This window comes from Octopus bimaculoides, chromosome 14 (genome assembly GCF_046866305.1).
Source record: "Octopus bimaculoides isolate indiv1 chromosome 14, ASM4686630v1, whole genome shotgun sequence".
Classification (NCBI taxonomy): domain Eukaryota; kingdom Metazoa; phylum Mollusca; class Cephalopoda; order Octopoda; family Octopodidae; genus Octopus; species Octopus bimaculoides.
Window position 1 is genome coordinate 26,402,590 of NC_142941.1, and position 21,181 is coordinate 26,423,770.

General features: G+C 38.4%; 1 protein-coding gene across 2 annotated transcripts in view; it reads left to right on the forward strand.

The window, feature by feature from the left end:
- The window catches only part of LOC106874548 (protein MAK16 homolog), a 167,316-nt gene that overhangs the window by 33,402 nt on the left and 112,733 nt on the right, over positions 1 to 21,181 (forward strand). The window contains exons 2-3 of one of the 2 annotated variants that reach the window (XM_089362571.1): positions 600 to 646; positions 10,168 to 10,277. In XM_089362571.1, coding sequence (XP_089218697.1) covers positions 600 to 646; positions 10,168 to 10,277 — 157 coding nt within the window. The remainder of the gene's footprint in view (positions 1 to 599; positions 647 to 10,167; positions 10,278 to 21,181) is intronic. The other variant, XM_089362572.1, reaches the window with a different exon arrangement.

Below are 21,181 nucleotides of genomic sequence, written 5' to 3' on the forward strand. Positions count from 1 at the left end.
GAACCCAACATTGCAAAAGCTTATGAAGTGTGTGGACTTCAAGGGGAGACTATGTTGAAAAATACACCTAATTTGGTTAGCCAGTGACCTTTCAATTAACCCTCATACATGTGACCTATTTTGAAGTGATTTAATTTATAATCTAATGTCAAAATTCCATATTAATTTATGTTCCAAATATTTTGAAAATGAATTGAAACAAAGTCAAATGTATTTCAACAGAAATATGGCAACAAAAGTGTTAAAGTACACAACTCCTAAAATTTAGCATCAAGTTCCGTTTTCATCTATTGTCGTATAAAGTATTGATCTTTGAACATATACTTGTTCATTGTTTTTGAAAAAAGCACTCAAGCTTTCAACAGTTAAAATTAGAAACTTAATATACTGTTTTGTATTGAAATTATTGAGTATATCAAACATGGTGTACTGAGTCAGCTCCATTATGGTCAGTTATATAAAGTATCAGAATCTAGAATCATTGATTAAAATTTGCAGCTCATAACAGTCCAGTTTGTATTATCTCCTTATTAATGTTAAGTTCCTTTAGCTAAACCTAAATGCTAAGGGTAAGTTAATTATTATTGTTATTATTTCAGGTCATTTGGAGTATTATCAACAATACGTTCTGCTCTTTCAAGACAAAGTAAGTTTTTGATATGTATTTCTTTGTAAATCATTGTTGATATGTTAATGGACTACGGAGTGGGCAGATGGTAGAGTTGACAATGAGGTGGGCTATGTAGTTGAGTTAGTTGACTATTTAGTAGAATTAACAATGTAATGGTGGTGGGTATAATTTGGTAGTAGTTGTACTGGCATTGTGTTCATAATAGTAGTTGTTAAGCCCAAAGTTGCCTTGATTTAGCAGACTTGTATAATGAAAGACTTCCCAACTGTGACCATCCCATTTTATATTTAGGCATAGTCTATCTATAACTACATTTATCTAATATGTTTTTCATCCTAATTTGTGACCAGACCAATTACTGTTTCACTAGATTTCTGATGGTGAGAGTGACAAGGGATCAGTGTTTAGCAAATATCTCAAAGGACTTCAAGAATTTCTTTTCCTCATTAGTTTACATAGGTCTACACATGCATGGATATACACTGACAAAGTTTCATACAGTTTCCTTTCACTAAATTCTGTTGAGCTAGAATGCACACTGGGATTGAATCTGGTACCATGTGGTTATGAACTTCTTAAACACACTGTCAAGCTTGCATTGGTAATGTATCCTTTCATATTTTAAGATGTTAGGGTATAATTTGAAGGAAATTTGGCTGCAGTTTTTAGCAGTACAAAGCAATAAGATCACCTAAATAGTGATGGCAGTAGTGTTCTTTAGTTCAAAATCAACCCTAATTGAGAATTATGATGAAAGACATTTCAGGTGTGATCATCTTAGTTTATGGAGGATGTATCCTCCTTGTAAGTCAGTAGTGTGTGATGAGGTGTATTTGTCCACTATTTCTAGCATGTACAGGTTCTCTCATTGATTTATATTGAATAGAGGGTGAGTAGCCAAGATCACTAAATTTAATTGTCAGCAACTGTAGAACTATATAATTACAACTGCAAGTAACATTTCTTCAGGTCCTGATACTGACTCTGGTTCAGTAATTTAGAGTTTAACACACAAATAGCTTTACTGTCCAAACTGTAATATTTTGACCAGTGTTCTGAAGATCTTCATAACTTTTGCTATCAAAATACTCTTCCTAATCAGGTAAAAATTCAGAAACATCTATATCTGATTCATCCAAAGACTTCAAGTATAAATCATTTCTTAGAATACGTACTTACTGAAGTTATATCAGGGTCATTCCATGTCAAATCACCCAGCGGGTACTAGGTCACCCACTCAGATTCCCCTAAAAATATTCATACTATATGATGGAAAAATGTCAAGTATTAGGTCAATATCTTTGATAGTTTTGAAATTGTAAGCCTTTAAAATATTAATTAACTATACATTTTTTCGTAATGAGCCTCTTGGACCAACTTGAGACAGCCATTTCTACTCTAATTTAGGTAAACACAACTTTGAAATCATGTGTATGGGGTTATCTTTTTCTGTAGAGTTCAAATATCTTATCAAATCAAGTGTATCTTGTATAGTTTTCCATCTACAGGTCTCTGAAAATAGCCAAGAATTAAACGTACAGTAAATGTATGCTTCTTTTAGGTATTTTTATCTCATTAGGTACACTAGATAAAGCAACCACAATTGTTTTCTTGTTACTTAGCATATAGTAGACCATTTCTGAGCAGTAACCATGTTAGTTACTATTATGGGAGTGTCAGAATAATTTTTTGAAATATGTACGGTTTCAAAATTTCTAAAAAGATGCCCATTTTAATGCCCTTAGTTGACCATGTGGGCAGCTCACTATCATTTTCAAATGTTTACCATGCATTCTTATACTTCTGATGGTGATGTGACAGAAATTTGGTTTTGTTGCTGAGCTTTTTTCAGAGTTGTAAATTTTTAGAAATTCAGTTGTCAGCGTTTGTACAGGATCAACTTATTCATATAGCATTGGTTATAAAACAGCATATTATCCATCAGTGATTTATTCAATATAGTATAAATAAACATCTTTTAAATTAATGGGTATTTATTCATTCAACGAATGGCAAACTATACTACATGTATATCCACAACCACATTTTACATGATAATCTACAGAGCCACACATAAGACACAAATTCTAAACAGCTAGAATTCACAAAAATTTCAACATAAATTTATTTTACTCAGTGATAGAATACTATATTGGCCTTCATTGAATTATTCATTACAGTACCTAGTGATTCATTGATGACAGACAAGGCATATCCTTGTGCACTTTTTACATATAGCTGCCGACAAGTAACTAATACACTTTATAGAGTCACACTGGAATTAGTACATAGTACCAAAGTGACAAGGCAGCGTGCCACAAAATGATTTAAATACAACCAAAGTAAATATTAAATGCTTTCAGTGCCCAACTCAATAACTTGTGTTAAATAATTATAAAACATACTTAGGTCAAACACAAATGTGAATCATATTAATTCTGCACAAATTCTGGGAATAGGGTAAGAATTTTGTTCAGGTCACTTGAACTAATTGTGTAGGTGCGAGCACTTCTACCTTGAACGATTGGTACACTGATTACACACATGACATGTTGTAAAGGAACCCAACATTCATCCTTACAGGATGCTGCTGGCCAAGAAAGTACATTGTTTTTTTTATCCTTTTATAAAGGAAACTAGAATATCAGAATGTTCAAATGAGCAGTCAATAATGTTTCCCACATACCAGTTGGAATCGTATATGTAGGCTACATACTTACCTGGTTGATACTCATCCCCGTTTACATTAGCCTGTTCCTCCATATCATCCCCTACATTCACAACAGTGTGCATATCATCTAGGGATACCCTTCTCATCTGAAGTCTATTTCCTGGACATAGAATGAAACTGTGATGTGACCTAACTCCAGCTATTGTTATGCAAGCATCAAACTGTTCAGCCAATTTGAATTTGGCAGCATTTTCTTATACTTGATCTTTTGAAACAAAGAAAAATTCAATCCCATAAATGTTATCTCTTGCCCAACTGTACATATCATGTGGTGGTAAAATTTAGTCATTAACAGTAGCCTGAAGGCTTGTTTTGGCTACTAGTCTTTTAACAGTGCCCCCCCCCCCCCCCCTCACACGGACACTTTCTGTGGCTAATAGCAAAGAAAGGCCATTCATCAAACAGACCAATGGTCGTCATAATGGCAGCAGAGGTTAGCAAAATTTTTGAAATCTTTCTATTGGCTGAAGTATATAACTTTGGTCAGATCCTCAAACTTTGATTTTATAGCAGTCAGTACTTGAGAAGTAAAAGCATGAATTGCCACAGTGTCATTGTTGAGGCAATTAGATATGACACACATTTACTCATTTGAAATCAGAGGCTGAGGAGTCTTCAACATAAAATACAAAGGGTGCACTGTAGCTTGGGATGTTAAACAATGATGATGTGAGTCCTAAGGAAAATATCATTAATTTAAAAAAAAAAAAAATTTTGCAGCATAAGATATGAACATTGAGAGATTAATAACAGTTTGTCTGTCGTAGTAAAAATTGTTTGCCAACATAACATGGCAGTCCTGGTTTAGGGACTAATGTTGCTGTAAACCAGGTCTGCCATGTTATGTTGGGAAACAATCTTTACTATAAAGTACTGTTGCTGAATATCTCACGTTGTGAGATTAAAAAATAGTAAGTTCAACTGTTGTTATGAACTTACAATTTGCATGGTGTACCCATGTCCCAATAATTCGCCATATAATTAAAAGATGACAAAACGTCACTAGGGCCTACTACCACCATCTTCACCATCTTCATTTAGTACTTCATAGTACATAAAAGTTATTTTGACAAGAGCATAACAAAATCATGCCTGTGATAAACTTATTAAAAGACTATAATTCTGACAAACAGACAGTACTGTATCTATCTTCCTCAGGTGATGAAGTAACACTATCTTAGGTAAATATTAATATCTTTCAAATTCTCTCATGTATGTTTTGCAAATAAATAATTATACTATTATAATACTATTAAAGTATTATTATAGTATTATACTATTCAAATACTATTTAACATACTATTATACTTACGAGATATCTTTTTGTGAATGATTTTTGGATCTGCACAAAAACATTGCAGGCTTCCATAATTTTCTCATGATGAGAGCAAACATTGTCATCTTCATCATCATCATCATCATCATCGTTTAACGTCCGCTTTCCATGCTAGCATGGGTTGGACGATTTGACTGAGGACTGGTGAAACCGGATGGCAACACCAGGCTCCAGTCTGATTTGGCAGAGTTTCTACAGCTGGATGCCCTTCCTAACGCCAACCACTCAGAGAGTGTAGTGGGTGCTTTTACGTGTCACCCGCACGAAAACGGCCACGCTCGAAATGGTGTCTTTTATGTGCCACCCGCACAAGCCAGTCCAGGGGCACTGGCAACGATCTCGCTCGAAAATCCTACAGGAGCCAGTCAGGCGGTACTGGCAACGGCCACGCTCAAAATGGTGCATCTCATGTGCCACCCGCACAAGAACCAGTCCAGGGGCACTGGCAACGATCTTACTTGGCTTGCCGGGTCTTCTCACGCACAGCCCATTTCCAAAGGTCTCGGTCCGTAGTCATCGCCTCGGTGAGGCCCAATGTACGAAGGTCTTGCCTCACCACCTCAGCCCAGGTCTTCCTGGGCCTACCTCTTCCACGGGTTCCCTCAACTGTTAGGGTGTGGCACTTTTTCACGCAGCTATCCTCCTCCATTCTCACCACATGTCCATACCAGCGCAATCGTCTCTCTTGCACGCCACAACTGATGCTTCTAATGTTCAGCTTTTCTCTCAAGATACTTACACTCTGACGGGTATTCACATTGACATTACACATCCAACGGAGCATACTGGCTTCATTCCTTGCGAGCTTACGTATGTCCTCAGCAGTTACAGCCCATGTTTCACTGCCATGTAGCATGGTTGTTCGTACGCATGCGTCATACAGTCTGCCTTTTACTCTGAGTGAGAGTCCCTTTGTCGCCAGCAGGGGTAAGAGCTCTCTAAACTTTGCCCAGGCTATTCTTATTCTAGCAGCTACACTTTCAGCGCACCCACCCCCACTACTAACTTGGTCGCCCAGATAGCGGAAGCTATCGACTACCTCTAGTTTTTCACCCTGGAATGAGATAGAAGTTGTTTCCTGTTTGTTTGCAGTCTTTATTGCACCTGAACATCTGCCACAAACAAAAACTAACTTGCTAGTTAACCTGCCTTTGATGTTGCTGCACCTCTTATGTGTCCATAGCTTGCACCGGGTACATCTTATAGAGTTACTACCTACTCCTTTTCTACATACTGAGCAGGGCCATCTACCTGAAGGGGTTTGTGTTTTATCTACCTTCCTACTTATTAGGATTTTGGTTTTAGCTAGGTTGACTCTAAGGCCCTTCAATTCTAGACCTTGCTTCCACACCTGAAACTTCTCCTCTAGTTCTGATAGTGACTCCGCAATTAGGGCAAGGTCATCAGCATAGAGGAGCTCCCAGGGGCAACCTGTCTTGAACTCCTCTGTGATTGCCTGGAGGACTATGGTAAATAATAGGGGGCTGAGGACGGAACCTTGGTGGACCCCTACCTCTACCCGGAATTCATTGCTGTACTCATTTCCAACCCTCACCTTACTGGCCGCATCTCTGTACATGGCTCGCACAGCTCTCACTAGCCATTCTTCTATCCCAAGTTTCCTCATTGACCACCAGATAAGGGATCGGGGGACCCTGTCAAAGGCTTTCTCCATGTCAACGAAAGCCAGGTACAGAGGTTTATCCTTGGCTAGGTATTTCTCTTGCAACTGTCTCACTAGAAATAAGGCATCAGTAGTGCTTTTACCTGGCACGAACCCAAACTGCATCTCATCTAAATTGATTCGCTCCCTAATTAGTTGGGCTATGACCCTCTCTGTAACTTTCATAACCTGATCTAACAGCTTGATGCCTCTGTAATTATTTGTATCTAAAGCGTCCCCTTTACCTTTGTAGCAGTTGACTATGATGCTGCTACACCAGTCATAGGGTATGACTCCTTCGTGTATCACCTGGTTCGTAATACGGGTGACTAGGCTATAGCCAACACTGCCAGATATTTTGAGCATCTCTGCAGTGATTCCTGATGGGCCGGGGGCTTTCCCGGTCTTCATACTCTTAATTGCTTTATCTACCCTGGTACTATCAACTCGGATAGCTGGTCCCTCTATTGGGTCGACATAAGGCAGGCTCTCTTTCTCCCATTCATTCTCTTTATTAAGCAATCTATCGTAGTGGCATCTCCAGACCTCTTTCTTTGCATCCTCATTTAATGCAAGCGTACCATCATCCATGCGAACACATTTCTCTCCTACAACATCACTATTCTCTCTCCTACACTGTCTTGCAACACGAAATACCTCGAGTCTTTGGTCCTCACGGCGCAGAACATTGGCAAATCTTTCCTTATCTGCTTCCCCTCTGGCTAAATAAACCTGTCGCCTAGCCTCCCTTCTGGCACATTGGTACAATTCCCTGCTACCACCGTTCTTCCAGTCCTTCCAAGCTTGTTTCTTTTGTCTAATAGCCCTGTCTACCTCCTTGTTCCACCACCACGTTACTCTGGGTTGGGAGGGGACCTTACACCACCCACAAATCTGGTCGGTGGCTTTCAACAGGTTGTCCCGCAGAAATCTCCAATTGTCTTCCACGTTGTATGATGCTATATCCCCTTCTATTTCGTTAAATGCTTCAAGTAACTTGTCTCTAAGTCTCTGTCCGTTTGCAGGGTCTTTAAGCTTCCACACCCTTCTTCTCCAAGCCTGTCTAATTCTGGGCACCCATTTTGCCTTGATCCCAAAGTCGCTAACTACTAATCTATGTTGTGGGGTACATTCTTCGCCAGGGTAGGTTTTGGCATTTATAAGCCGCCCTCTTTCCCTATTTCTGGCGAGGATGTAGTCGATTTGGCTAGAGTGTCTGCCGGAGCGGTAGGTGACTAGGTGACTGGCAGGTTTCCTGAAGTTGGTATTGCAGACCATAAGATTGGTTGCATCACAGAACTCCAGCAGTCTGGTTCCCTCCTCGTTGCGGGAACCGAAGCCATAGCCTCCATGTATGCCATGGAAGCCCCCAGCACGACGTCCGACATGGCCGTTGAAGTCTCCAGCCACAAAGAGAAGGTCCCTGTCACTCGTCGACGAGGTAGTTTGCAAGAGGGTGTCATAGAATTGGTCTTTCAGACCATCTGGTAGCCCAGGTTGAGGTGCATAGGCTGAGATGACAGTAGCTAATCTATGATGAAGCACTAGTCTGATCTTAAGTACTCTGTCACTTACTCTAACGACCTCGATTACCTTATCCACCCATTTCTCCGCTAGAAGTATTCCTACGCCCCCGACCCCGTCAGTGTTCCCTGCCCAGAAAATCTTGTACCTGTGTTCTTTGCCTGTGAGGAACCTTGCAGAACCTCCTCTCCATCTTACTTCCTGGATGCAGCACATATCTACGCATCTCCGTTCAAGCATCTCAACAATTTCACCAGATCTACCTTTCAGCGTGCCGACGTTGAGAGTGCCAATCCTAACAGTATGGGTGTTGGGGGTGTGGGCCTGTAGCCTGGGAAGAGGAAAAGCAGTGTCGTGTACCTGAAAAGAAAACTTGCAATTGGAAGAATTCATAAGCAAAACATTACCTACAACCTGCAAACATTTCTCAACCTTAATGCGCTACCCAAAGGTAGGGGAGAGGATGGCCAAGGCCACTAGATGGGTTCCGGGAGACAGCCGAGGTTGACAGGATGACAAAGGGATGAACTTCCGGTGGAGGGGGCGGGATGACAGAGGAATGAACTTCCGGTGGAGGGGGTGGGATGACAGAGGAATGAACTTCCGGTGGAGGGGGTGGGATGACAGAGGAATGAACTTCCGGTGGAGGGGTGGGATGACAGAGGAATGAACTTCCGGTGGAGGGGGTGGGATGACAGAGGAATGAACTTCCGGTGGAGGGGTGGGATGACAGAGGAATGAACTTCCGGTGGAGGGGGTGGGATGACAGAGGAATGAACTTCCGGTGGAGGGGGCGGGATGACAGAGAAATGAACTTCCGGTGGAGGGGGTGGGATGACAGAGGAATGAACTTCCGGTGGAGGGGGTGGGATGGCAGAGGAATGAACTTCCGGTGGAGGGGGTGGGATGACAGAGGAATGAACTTCCGGTGGAGGGGGTGGGATGGCAGAGGAATGAACTTCCGGTGGAGGGGGTGGGAGGGCGGGTTACCGCCAGCGAGTAGAGAGGGCTCTTAATTGTAGATTTTAAATATTTGAGAGACAACAATGCATAAATCGTAATTTTTTAAAAGAGCAATGAATTCTGGGTGATTAGAATATAACGTAGCATGAATTTAGGAAGCTTCTGGGTGATTAGAATATAACGTAGCGCAGTAAAACTCCAGATCTCCAATGAATTAAAGCTTTTTCATTGTCAGATAAAGGACTGCATTTTAAAAATCTCTGTTTTCTTGAATAAGTGATTTTGTGACATCCATCTTCCAATTGACTTTCAAGGTTACACCTCAGAACTGAACTTCTAAAATGATGCATTAAAAATTCATAACTCTGAAAGGAAGCTCAGCAACAAAACCAAATTTCTGTCACATCACCATCAGAAGTATAAGAATGCATGGTAAACATTTGAAAATGATAGTGAGCTGCCCACATGGTCAACTAAGGGCATTAAAATGGGCATCTTTTTAGAAATTTTGAAATCGTACATATTTCAAAAAATTATTCTGACACTCCCATAATAGTAACTAACATGGTTACTGCTCAGAAATGGTCTACTATATGCTAAGTAACAAGAAAACAATTGTGGTTGCTTTATCTAGTGTACCTAATGAGATAAAAATACCTAAAAGAAGCATACATTTACTGTACATTTAATTCTTGGCAATTTTCAGAGGCCTGTAGATGGAAAACTATACAAGATACACTTGATTTGATAAGATATTTGAACTCTACAGAAAAAGATAACCCCAAACACGATTTCAAAGTTGTGCTTACCTAAATTAGAGTAGAAATGGCTGTCTCAAGTTGGTCCGAGAGGCTCATTAGGAAAAAATGTATAATTAATTAATGTTTTAAAGGCCTACAATTTCAAAACTATCCAAGATATTGACCTAATACTTGATATTTTTCCATCATATAGGTACAAGAGCTAATGTGAATTTTTTCAGGGGGGATCTGAGGGGGTGACCTGGGAAATTTTTTTGAAACTGGATGATTTGATATGGAATAACCCTCGATAAGTCGTTAAAAAAATCAATCTACACTTCAATAGCTGAAAATTTCACAGTATTTACAATTGTTAGGCAGAAATGGCTTTATCTTGTATTATCTTGAAGCTTTTGATGTTATTATTTTCAGAATGGTATCTCAGGGTAGGTGTGAGAGGCCTGATTTGGCCATATTGAAAATAAAACAAAATATTTGGGTTGCATACAGATAATTTAAATACTAAAAGGTTAGAAGCAAACATTGTTTCAAATTTTTTTTTGGTTATTTAATTGATAGGACCCAGACACAAACACTTTGTAGAAATGAATTTAATGTGACAGGAGTGTGTGGTAGGAATGCCTGTCCCTTAGCCAATAGCCAATATGCTACAGTCAGGGAAGAGAAAGGTAAGTACTTGCATTGAAAGTAATTTCTGTTGTACATGTTGTTATTGTTGTGGCGTCAGCAAGATGTTGAACCACTTGTAACTTTTCAAGAATGCATGTTCAAAATATATTGCTCTGTGTCGTGTTTCCAATGATTCTGAGGAGCTTTTTACCTCCATTGTATTTTTGCCCTTTGGGGTGAGATTGGTGATCGTTTTTGTGAAATTTACTCATTTCCTTAAAAAATTTAAATGAAGTACGGCATAGTATATTTTGGTTAAAAGTTTGTGGGGTCAGATTGCAAACTAGAAGAGCTGTGTTTATACCACCACTAGTGCTGAATGAAACAATAGTAACAACAGTAAAACAGAAAAGCAAAATGTTGCCTCAACACACCTGCAATTTCCAGCAACAACTATCAACTCCAACATTACCATTAGAATCAACACTAATAAAAAAAAGCTTTTTGTTTCACAAATCAACTGTTAATGAGTTTTCAAACACTGTATAACAGAATTATTTTATTTGTCTTGGATTTTTACAAATGTTAACATCCTCCTTACTAGGTCTGACTGAAACATAACATTAAGTATACCAGAATCCGTATGGCAAATAATCTTTCATAAAACTATCATGGAAAGCTGGAAAATAGAGCAAGGGGTACATCAAAAACTAGAAAAGTGCCTTAAGCTAATCTTAGATACCAGAATGTATGTTGCTTTGGGAAGAAAGTATGACACGGTAGGAGTAGGGGTGAGATTTCCTATAACACGTGGCACTCTATAGTAATTCTAAAGAGTGATAATGTGGTCCTCATACCAATCTATCTTGGCTGAAGATTAGTGAGAATGAAAGTGGTTCATGTGCTCCTTGAAGTATATATCTACTGATTGGTTGGTGGCTGTTCTCTTCAATGTAGTAGTAATAATATGGGGACATTCACTGTAACATCACCTCACTGCATTCATCATAGAGGACAAAAAATATATTGCAGGTCTAGAGGCTACTGAAAAAAAAAATTGAACAGGCCAAGGGATGGAATTATGGAGCTAAATTGATCAACAAAGTTTGGAAGTCACCCTGGACACAACATCTCAAGGGTTTCTGTTCACAGTGAAGGAAGCTCCTCACTGACCCCTCTTCAGATGAAACCATTGCAACAACACCACCAACAATAAAGTCAGTAGCAACAACTGCATGTGACCATGACAGCAACTGCAACAATCTTCCATATGGATGTGGGTTGGACAGCAACAGTATCAACAACAGCAGCAGTTCCAACAAACACAGTAAAAGAAACATTGTTTCTGTACCCACTAAACAGCACAGCAACAGAACAAAAGACAGTGACTTCCAAACATGTTCCTTCTCATTTGGGGCCACTCATAAATTATTAGGCAAAGGTAAATGGGGAAGAAAGCAAATAGCAAAGAATAATAAACAAGAAAGTATAAGGATAAAAACCCTGCTAACATAAAAAGCTGGGAGGTTTAAATGGATGAAATTATACAATCATTTTTCCTCGTTTAGACTTAAACATAAGGCCAATAGCACATCATTATCTAATAAAATTTGGGAATTGAAGGAGAATGGTATCGATTTTAACCTTAAATGGGAAATCATCAGGAGGGCACAACCCTATAGAAATAGTAGATACGGCTGTGGACTGTGCTCTATGGAAATTTATGAAATTTTAAAACTTAAGGATAATCCTAATCTAATTAACAATAGATCTGACCTTAGGGTTCTATGTGTACATTGTTACTCTCGCACCTTTAAATATTTTAAAAAGTAAATCTTGCTAATAATATATTATTTTAATTCTTTTTGTTTCCCAAACTATTAAGTACTTTATTTAAGTTATAGCTTTAAAGTATAATTTTGGAATACATTTTAACCTTTCCCAACCCACTGATAATATTCCTACAGTTTAGTCCTGATTTTCTACCCCCTCCCCCCCTTCACTTTGATTTGTTTTGGCCATTGATATCTTCTCTTATGGTTTTTCTTATAAATAATATCTCTCTTCTACTACCCCACATAAATGTATATCTTATTTTAACTATAAATGTTTGTCTTATTTTAACTATTAATGTTCTCTATGGTTTTAAATTTAGTACTTTAGTTTGTTATATTATTCTAAATATACAGACGAATAAATATATTCTTAATAATTCTCCAATATCTTGACCTAAATTCCCTTACCTTAAATTTCCTCTAGCCACTCCTTAGGGTATTGTCCTTCCATTTTCATTTTTATTTCTATATATATATATAATTTTTTTCTTTTTTCTTCTCTCTTTTTTCTCTTGCTTGATTCACCCCTAACCTGCTGTCCCTTACTACCTAATCTACCTTCCTCTAAATTGAAATTACTGCTATTTTACCCCTCCTTCTAGAAAGAAGAACAGCTAGAATAAATAGAAATTAAATTCCTGTTTGACAGCCCAGTCAAGATGGTATTTTTTTCATCTCCTACTCTTGTATTTGCGCACATTTACAAAATGACTTTCTAAAATGAACTTCCATTATGTAGCTGAGGAGTACATTTTCATTGCACATCTTATGTGGTGTTCTCACTACATAAATAAATGAAGTTTGTACGAAACGTACGTACTGCTATAACCTAATACATTTTTGTTGCTTTTCTTCAAATTATGTATATATATATATATATTAATATTATCTCGGTTGAAAAAACTTTGATAATGTAAATATGTTAATAGTTATCAGGGTAGCAAAAATCACACAAAAACTGGGATATCATACCCGGTTAATAGGTAGAAATACCATGTTAAAGTGATGTATTTTGAGTAGATATGAATCATAATAATAAATGGAGCAAAACGCGTATAATCAATAAGTTCCTTTAATTCCTACATATGTTTCAAAATATATGTGCACTCTACTCCAAAGAAGTAAGAGGTGCTGGAATTGCACATAAATTCATCGTCAGGGAACCAACATACAAAAAAGCAAGACATACGCTAAATGCTAAGGTTGCTTATGAGTTATAACATTATATAGCTAAGTAAATGACCGTTAGAAACAAGAACGTTGGTTTACAGGGAGCTATTAAGGGAGAGAGGCTATGAACGCAAGGCATAATGGACCGCAGTAAAATCCAAAAATCTAAAGTTTAAAAAAATGGAAAACAATGGCAAACTAAAAACCAGAAAAGGAGGAAGGGAGAGAATCCAATGAATTCATTATATATTACTCCTTATGTAAACAAACTTATATACTGAGGTAAAACTAAGCAAAGATTGTAAATATAATTAATTAAACATCCATAGCATTGTATCATATTAAGATATGGATATCAACCTAAATAAATGGTAATACAAGGTACAAAACTATCATGTGATGAAATAATAATAATAAACATGCTTACGAGAACAAGAGCGAAATTATGAAAGTAAAGTTACGAGTATGCTTCAAACTCAACGAATGTAGCTTTACTGGGAAAGACTTGCTGAACCAACTATGGAAGGGAATGAGTAAAAACAACTGGCGTTGGAGTCAGATAATTATTATTTAAGATAATATTTTAATGATATTATTCCTGTTATTGTTCCTATTATTGTTATAAAAAAAAAAAAAAATTAAATATTATCATTATTACTATTATTGTTATTGTCTAAAGTTAAAGGTAAATACTAAGCTGGGTGATTGTACATACCACTTGTAAGGCGGTCGTCCACTAGAGAGAATGTCATTAGGTGAAAAAATAATAATAATAATAACTAAAATTAGTAAGAAGGTGTGTTTCCTCCATTGCTAGCATCTGTATGCTCTCTGTGTTATCTGGTTTACTAGATAATTCTTGGAGAACAGAATGTGGTAATGCTCCAAGTTACAAAGAGGACAAAAATCCTTGCCCTTGTTGTAGGGTATTGAGGTAGCCAGTATTGACCATTCCAAAGAGAATTGTTTATTGCAATCCTTAAGTTTCCAGATTAATTTACTAATCCCAGTACTATTAATTTTATTCCTATCCCTAAAGGAAGAATAATGGTTGGAAATTCTCCTGGAGACCTGCGTCGAGGAGGTACCTACATAATGCGAGACGTCTGTGTTTGTCATTACCTTACATTGATGAACCACATTTTTGGTCCTGGCATTCGCACTTAAAAACTTAATTCTATTACAATTAGATTCCGAGATATTAATCTTATTGTTGTTACAGTGATTGTTATATTTACTAATGTTGCACTTATTACCTATGTTTTTACCTAAAAAACTATTGCCACCATATGAGTGTGTTAAATTACTGGAGTAATTATTATTATTATTGTTATAAGCATTACTATTATTATCATCATAATTTAGATGGCTGACTAGAGATGAATCTAAAAGCCTAAAATTATGGGAAGATATTATCTGTAACAAATTTTTAGTATTGGAAAACCCAAATCTAACCTTATGTGTGTTGATTATTGGCTAATTGTGAGAATCCCTAGGAAAGTTCCTATTCATCGTGTCTCGGAACTGCCAGATCAAATTGGATTTAACTTGTTTTCCGAATGGGAGGATGAACCAGATATTTTCATCAGATCTAGTTACAGTGTTAGTATAGTTGAATAAATTAAGTTTTTTGTTTTTATTAAGGCGTTTAGATCCAGTTAGGCCTCCTCCCTTATGAGAATGATTATATATATATATATATATATATATATATATATATATATATATATATATATATATATATATATATATATACACATGTATAGAAATATATATATATATATAATTTTTCATAGTAAACTATGTAATCGTTACCAATATAGCAGGAGATTTCACCGCAAAAAAAATCTAAATTAGACTCCTTAGAGATTGTTCTCCTTGTTTATATATCCAAATATGGATACGGAAGGATACACCAGATGCTTTCAATGTCCCCATGGGAAGCTCTGACTCAGCACAAATAGCTGATATGGTGGGTTCCTTCATTCTTTATGAATTAAATGATCAATTCCCTTTGATTAGTGGGGGTCTATATAGGGATGACTGCCTTCTATATATTAGGAATAGCTCCAACCAGAAACTGCAGAGGATTAAGGGTAGACTGGCTAGATTTTTTCGTAGAATGGGGATGAACATCATTTATGAAGACGATATTTCTGTAGCTAATTTTTTAGATGTAACATTAGATATTAAAAATGAGACATATAGACCATATCATAAACCTTTAACTAACCTAAAGTATATAAATAAATCGAGTAACCATCCTAGAGCTATTATTGATAATTTAATTAAAAATATTTCATTAAGACTCTCCAGATTATCTGCTAATAATAGGGTTTTTAATAATGAAGCTCAATTCTATAATTCGGCATTAAATAAGGCAGGTTACAAAGAGAAGGTTTACTATATTGAAACTGATAGCAACAACGTTAAGACAGATAACAATAATAGCAATAAGAATAAACTCAATGGAAATAAGGAAAATAAACCCAAGAATTTCCATAAACGTAACATAGAGGTAATTTAAAATTTTTTAAGAATGATATTGGTAATTCTGATAATACTAAAGATGATAATGTTTGGTTCATAATCCCGTTTGGGAGGAATATTAAAAGTAACTTGATTGCAAAATTTAGAGAGGTGATAAGCAGACGTTTCCCAAAGAATTCACACTATGGTAAAATTATTAATGCACATATCATTAGATTTGGGTTTTCAAACACTATGAATTTAGCACAAATAATTGCAGCCCATAATTTTAAAATACTAAAATCTAAAGAAATAGGGGTGGATAGGGATATGAACCCTGATATAAATGATAATGATAATAATAATAATAATAATAATAATAATAATAATAATAATAATAATGGCGGTATTAATAATAGTAATAATCTGAATTTGATTACAGTAACAGAGGTCAACCCTAGAAGATTGAAATTTGAAGGCCCTAATGCGAGAGTTAGAAATGTAGTTTATCAATGTAAGGTAAGGACTCAGACAGATGTTAGGCGATACCTGGGGTGTACTTCGGGACAAATCTGTTAAAGAATATCTAATCATTATAGTACCTTTAGAGATAGAAGGAAAATAGCAAGCACTAGCCTTAGTGAATTCATCTGGGAACTCAAAGAACAAAAAAAGCAATATTTGTTAGAATGGTCGGTTATTGCGAGGTCATTCCCGTACGATAAGGGTAGGAAATACTGTTTGCTATGTACCTTAGAACTTTATTACATATTATTCTCTAAGGGTAAGTTGATAAATAAACTAACAAATAATGCTCTAAAATGTACACATTTTTTAAGACACACTTTTCGCTGGTTTAAATAAAATTGCAATATGACAGGGTATTATAGTACATTATACCGTAGTAGTTAGTCTATAGACAGGTCATACTAATATAATTTACCAATAGCAGCAGGGATTTTGTAAAAGCCTCTACAGATAATATAGTATAGATTCCCATGGTAGTTGAAGATTAGCTATAATTTATAGTAAATTACAATATAAGTTTAGGTCTTAGGCCACATTAGTATATAATTTACCAATAGCAGTTGTGGTCTTTACTAAAACTTCTAGTGACAATTGAGGATTGAGTTCCATTGTAATAGAGAATTGACTATAATCTATAGTACATTGTAGTAACCATTCTAGAGGTATTATTGATAATTTAGTTTAAAATATTTCATTAAGACTCTCCAGATTATCTGCTAATAATAGGATTTTTAATAATGGAGCTCAATTCTACATTTCGGCATTAAATTGGGCAGTTTACAAAGAGAGAAGGTTTACTATATTGAAACTGATTGTAGTATAATAATAATGATAATAATAATAATAATATAATATTAGATATTAAGGCAGGCCGTATTAAAATATTAAAGTTACAAGTAGCAGCTGTGGTTTTGTCATTAACTTCTAGGCACAATTTAGTATGGATTCCATTATAATGGAGAGTTATTTATAACAATATGGTGTGATATTGGATCTTAAGGTAGGCTATATAAATGTATAATTTGACAATAGCAATTGTGGGTTTTGCATGATATCCTAGAGGTAGGATAACACACTATAGATCTCCATTCTAATGGAAAATTGTTTATAATTTATAATTTATAACCTAGAGTGCATAGGGTATAATATTAGGCCCTAAAGCAGGCCATATTAATATATTAATATGTAACTTACATATAGCAGCTGTGGGTTTTGAAAAAGCTCCTAGAGATAATAATTCCTATTGTAATTGAGGGTTATTTATAATTCATATTTTATAGTACAATGTAGTATAATATTAGCTCTTAAGACAGGCATATCAATGTACAATTTACCAATAGCAATTGTGGGCTTTACAATAGCTCCTAGGATAATATAATTTAATTCCTATTAGAATAGAGATTTGAGTAAAAAATTGTGAAAAATTCATATGATATGGCAAGGGGTTACCGCCCCTTAATGGACTTCGTTTTGAAAGGGACAGAAATAGTATTGAACCACTTAACGGTAAACTTATGGAAGAAATCTAGAAATACGGTATTGATCTTCAAATTTTGATTTTTTGTTTGATTTATTTATTGTTTGTTTGTTCTAAAAGATTATTCCCCGAAAACGTGTATGGCAACTTATATGTTTGACTTAAACTTGACGGTCAAATATAGCTTTATAGAGAAATGTTGACATAGGAATAAATAACATTGATATGGATATTAGCGTCAAATCTCTCTCTTAAATGTAAAAATTTAAAACGTTGGATATATATATATATATATATATATATATATACACGCATACATATATATATATACACGTGTATAATAAATATGTATACACGCATACATATACACACACACACACACACACATATATATATATATATATATATATAATCATCATCATCATCATCGTTTAACGTCCGCTTTCCATGCTAGCATGGGTTGGACGATTTGACTGAGGACTGGTGAAACCGGATGGCAACACCAGGCTCCAGTCTGATTTGCAGAGTTTCTACAGCTGGATGCCCTTCCTAACGCCAACCACTCAGAGAGTGTAGTGGGTGCTTTTACGTGTCACCCGCACGAAAACGGCCACGCTCGAAATGGTGTCTTTTATGTGCCACCCGCACAAACCAGTCCAGGGGCACTGGCAACGATCTCGCTCGAAAATCCTACAGGAGCCAGTCAGGCGGTACTGGCAACGGCCACGCTCAAAATGGTGCATCTCATGTGCCACCCGCACAAGAACCAGTCCAGGGGCACTGGCAACGATCTTACTTGGCTTGCCGGGTCTTCTCACGCACAGCACATTTCCAAAGGTCTCAGTCAGTAGTCATCGCCTCGGTGAGGCCCAATGTACGAAGGTCTTAACTCACCACCTCAGCCCAGGTCTTCCTGGGCCTACCTCTTCCACGGGTTCCCTCAACTGTTAGGGTGTGGCACTTTTTCACGCAGCTATCCTCTTCCATTCTCACCACATGTCCATACCAGCGCAATCGTCTCTCTTGCACGCCACAACTGATGCTTCTAATGTTCAGCTTTTCTCTCAAGATACTTACACTCTGACGGGTATTCACATTGACATTACACATCCAACGGTGCATACTGGCTTCATTCCTTGCGAGCTTACGTATGTCCTCAGCAGTTACAGCCCATGTTTCACTGCCATGTAGCATGGTTGTTCGTACGCATGCGTCATACAGTCTGCCTTTTACTCTGAGTGAGAGTCCCTTTGTCGCCAGCAGGGGTAAGAGCTCTCTAAACTTTGCCCAGGCTATTCTTATTCTAGCAGCTACACTTTCAGCGCACCCACCCCCACTACTAACTTGGTCGCCCAGATAGCGGAAGCTATCGACTACCTCTAGTTTTTCACCCTGGAATGAGATAGAAGTTGTTTCCTGTTTGTTTGCAGTCTTTATTGCACCTGAACATCTGCCACAAACAAAAACTAACTTGCTACTTGCCAGTGACCCTGAACTGGCTCTTGTGCGGGTGACACATGAAATGTTTTGAGCGGAATCGTTGCCAATGCTCCTGGACTGGCTCATGTGCGGGCGACACATGAAATCTTTTGGGCGAGATCATTGCCAGTGCCCCTGGGCCGGCTGTTGTGCAGGTGACACGAGGTTTTTCGAGCGGGATCGTTGCTGGTGCCCCTGGGCTGGCTCGTGTGCGGGCGGCACATGGAATCTTTCGGGCGGGATCGTTGCCGGTGCCCGTGGGCTGGCTCTTGTGCGGGTGACACATGAAATGCCTTGAGCGGGACGGGATCGTTGCCAGTGCCCCTGGACTGGCTCATGTGCGGGTGACACATGAAGTCTTTCGAGTGGGATCGTTGCCAGTGCCCCTGGATTGGCTCATGTGCGGGCGACACATGAAATCTTCCAAGCGGGATTGTTGCTGGTGCCCCTGGGCTGGCTCTTGTGCGGGTGACACATGAGGTTTTTCGAGCGAGATCGTTGCCAGTGCCCCTGGACTGGCTCTTGTGCTGGTGACACATGAAATTTCTTCAAGCGAGATCGTTGCCGGTGCCCCTGAACTGGCTCTTGTGTGGGGTTCTGGGATTTTCGAGCGGGATCGTTGCTGGTGCCCATGGGCTGGCTCTTGTGCGGGTGACACATGAGGTTTCTCGAGCGAGATGAGCGTGGCCTTTGCCAGTACCGCCTGACTGGCCTTCGTGCGGGTGACACGTAAAAGCACCCACTACACTCTCTGAGTGGTTGGCTTTAGGAAGGGCATCCAGCTGTAGAAACACTGCCAAATCAGATTGGAGCCTGGTGTAGCCATCTGGTTTCACCAGTCCTCAGTCAAATCGTCCAACCCATGCTAGCACGGAAAGCGGACGTTAAACGACGACAATACGTACAGACATATATATATATATACCGCCTGACTGGCCTTGTAGGGTTTTCGAGCGAGATCGTTGCCAGTGCCCCTGGACTGGCTCTTGTGCGGGTGGCACATAAGACACCATTTCGAGCGTGGCCGTTTTCGTGCGGGTGACACGTAAAAGCACCCACTACACTCTCTGAGTGGTTGGCGTTAGGAAGGGCATCCAGCTGTAGAAACTCTGCCAAATTAGATTGGAGCCTGGTGTTGCCATCCGGTTTCACCAGTCCTCAGTCAAATTGTCCAACCCATGCTAGCATGGAAGGCGGACGTTAAACGATGATAATGATATTTATATATCGCCGGACTGGCCCTCATGCCGGTGGCACGTAAAAAGCACCACTACACTCAGAGTTGTTGGTGTTAGGAAGGGCATCCAGTTGTAGAAACTCTGCCAGATCAGATTGGAGTCTGGTGCAGCCATCTGGTTCGCCAGTCCCCAGTCAAGTCGTCCAACCCATGCTAGCATGAAAAGCGGATGTTAAATGATGATGATATATATATATATATATATATATATATATATATATATATATATATATATATATATACACACACACACACACACACGTATCATTATCATCATCGATGTTTAACGTCCGCTTTCCATGCTAGCATGGGTTGGATAATTTAACTGAGGACTGGTGGACCAGGTGGCTACACCAGGCTCCAATCTGATTTGGCAGAGTTTCTATAGCTGGATGCTCTTCCTAATGCCAACCACTCCGAGAGTGTAGTGGGTGCTTTTACGTGCCACCGGCACGAAGGCCTATCAGGCGGTACTGGCAATGGCCATGCTCAAAATGGTGTATTTTACGTGTCACCTGCACAGGAGCCAGTCCATTGGCACTGGCAACGATCTCGCCCGAATGTCTTTTCACATGCCACTGGCACAAGTGCCAAGAAGGCGACGTTGGTAACGATCACGCTGGTCTATTTTCGTGGCACCAGCACGGAAGCCAGACAGCTGCTCTGGCAACGATCATGCTCAGACGGTGCTCTTAGTGCTCCACTGGTACAGGTGCCATCACGATTTCGCTTTCGCTTGCCCCAACAGGTCTTTGGAAGCCAAGTTTA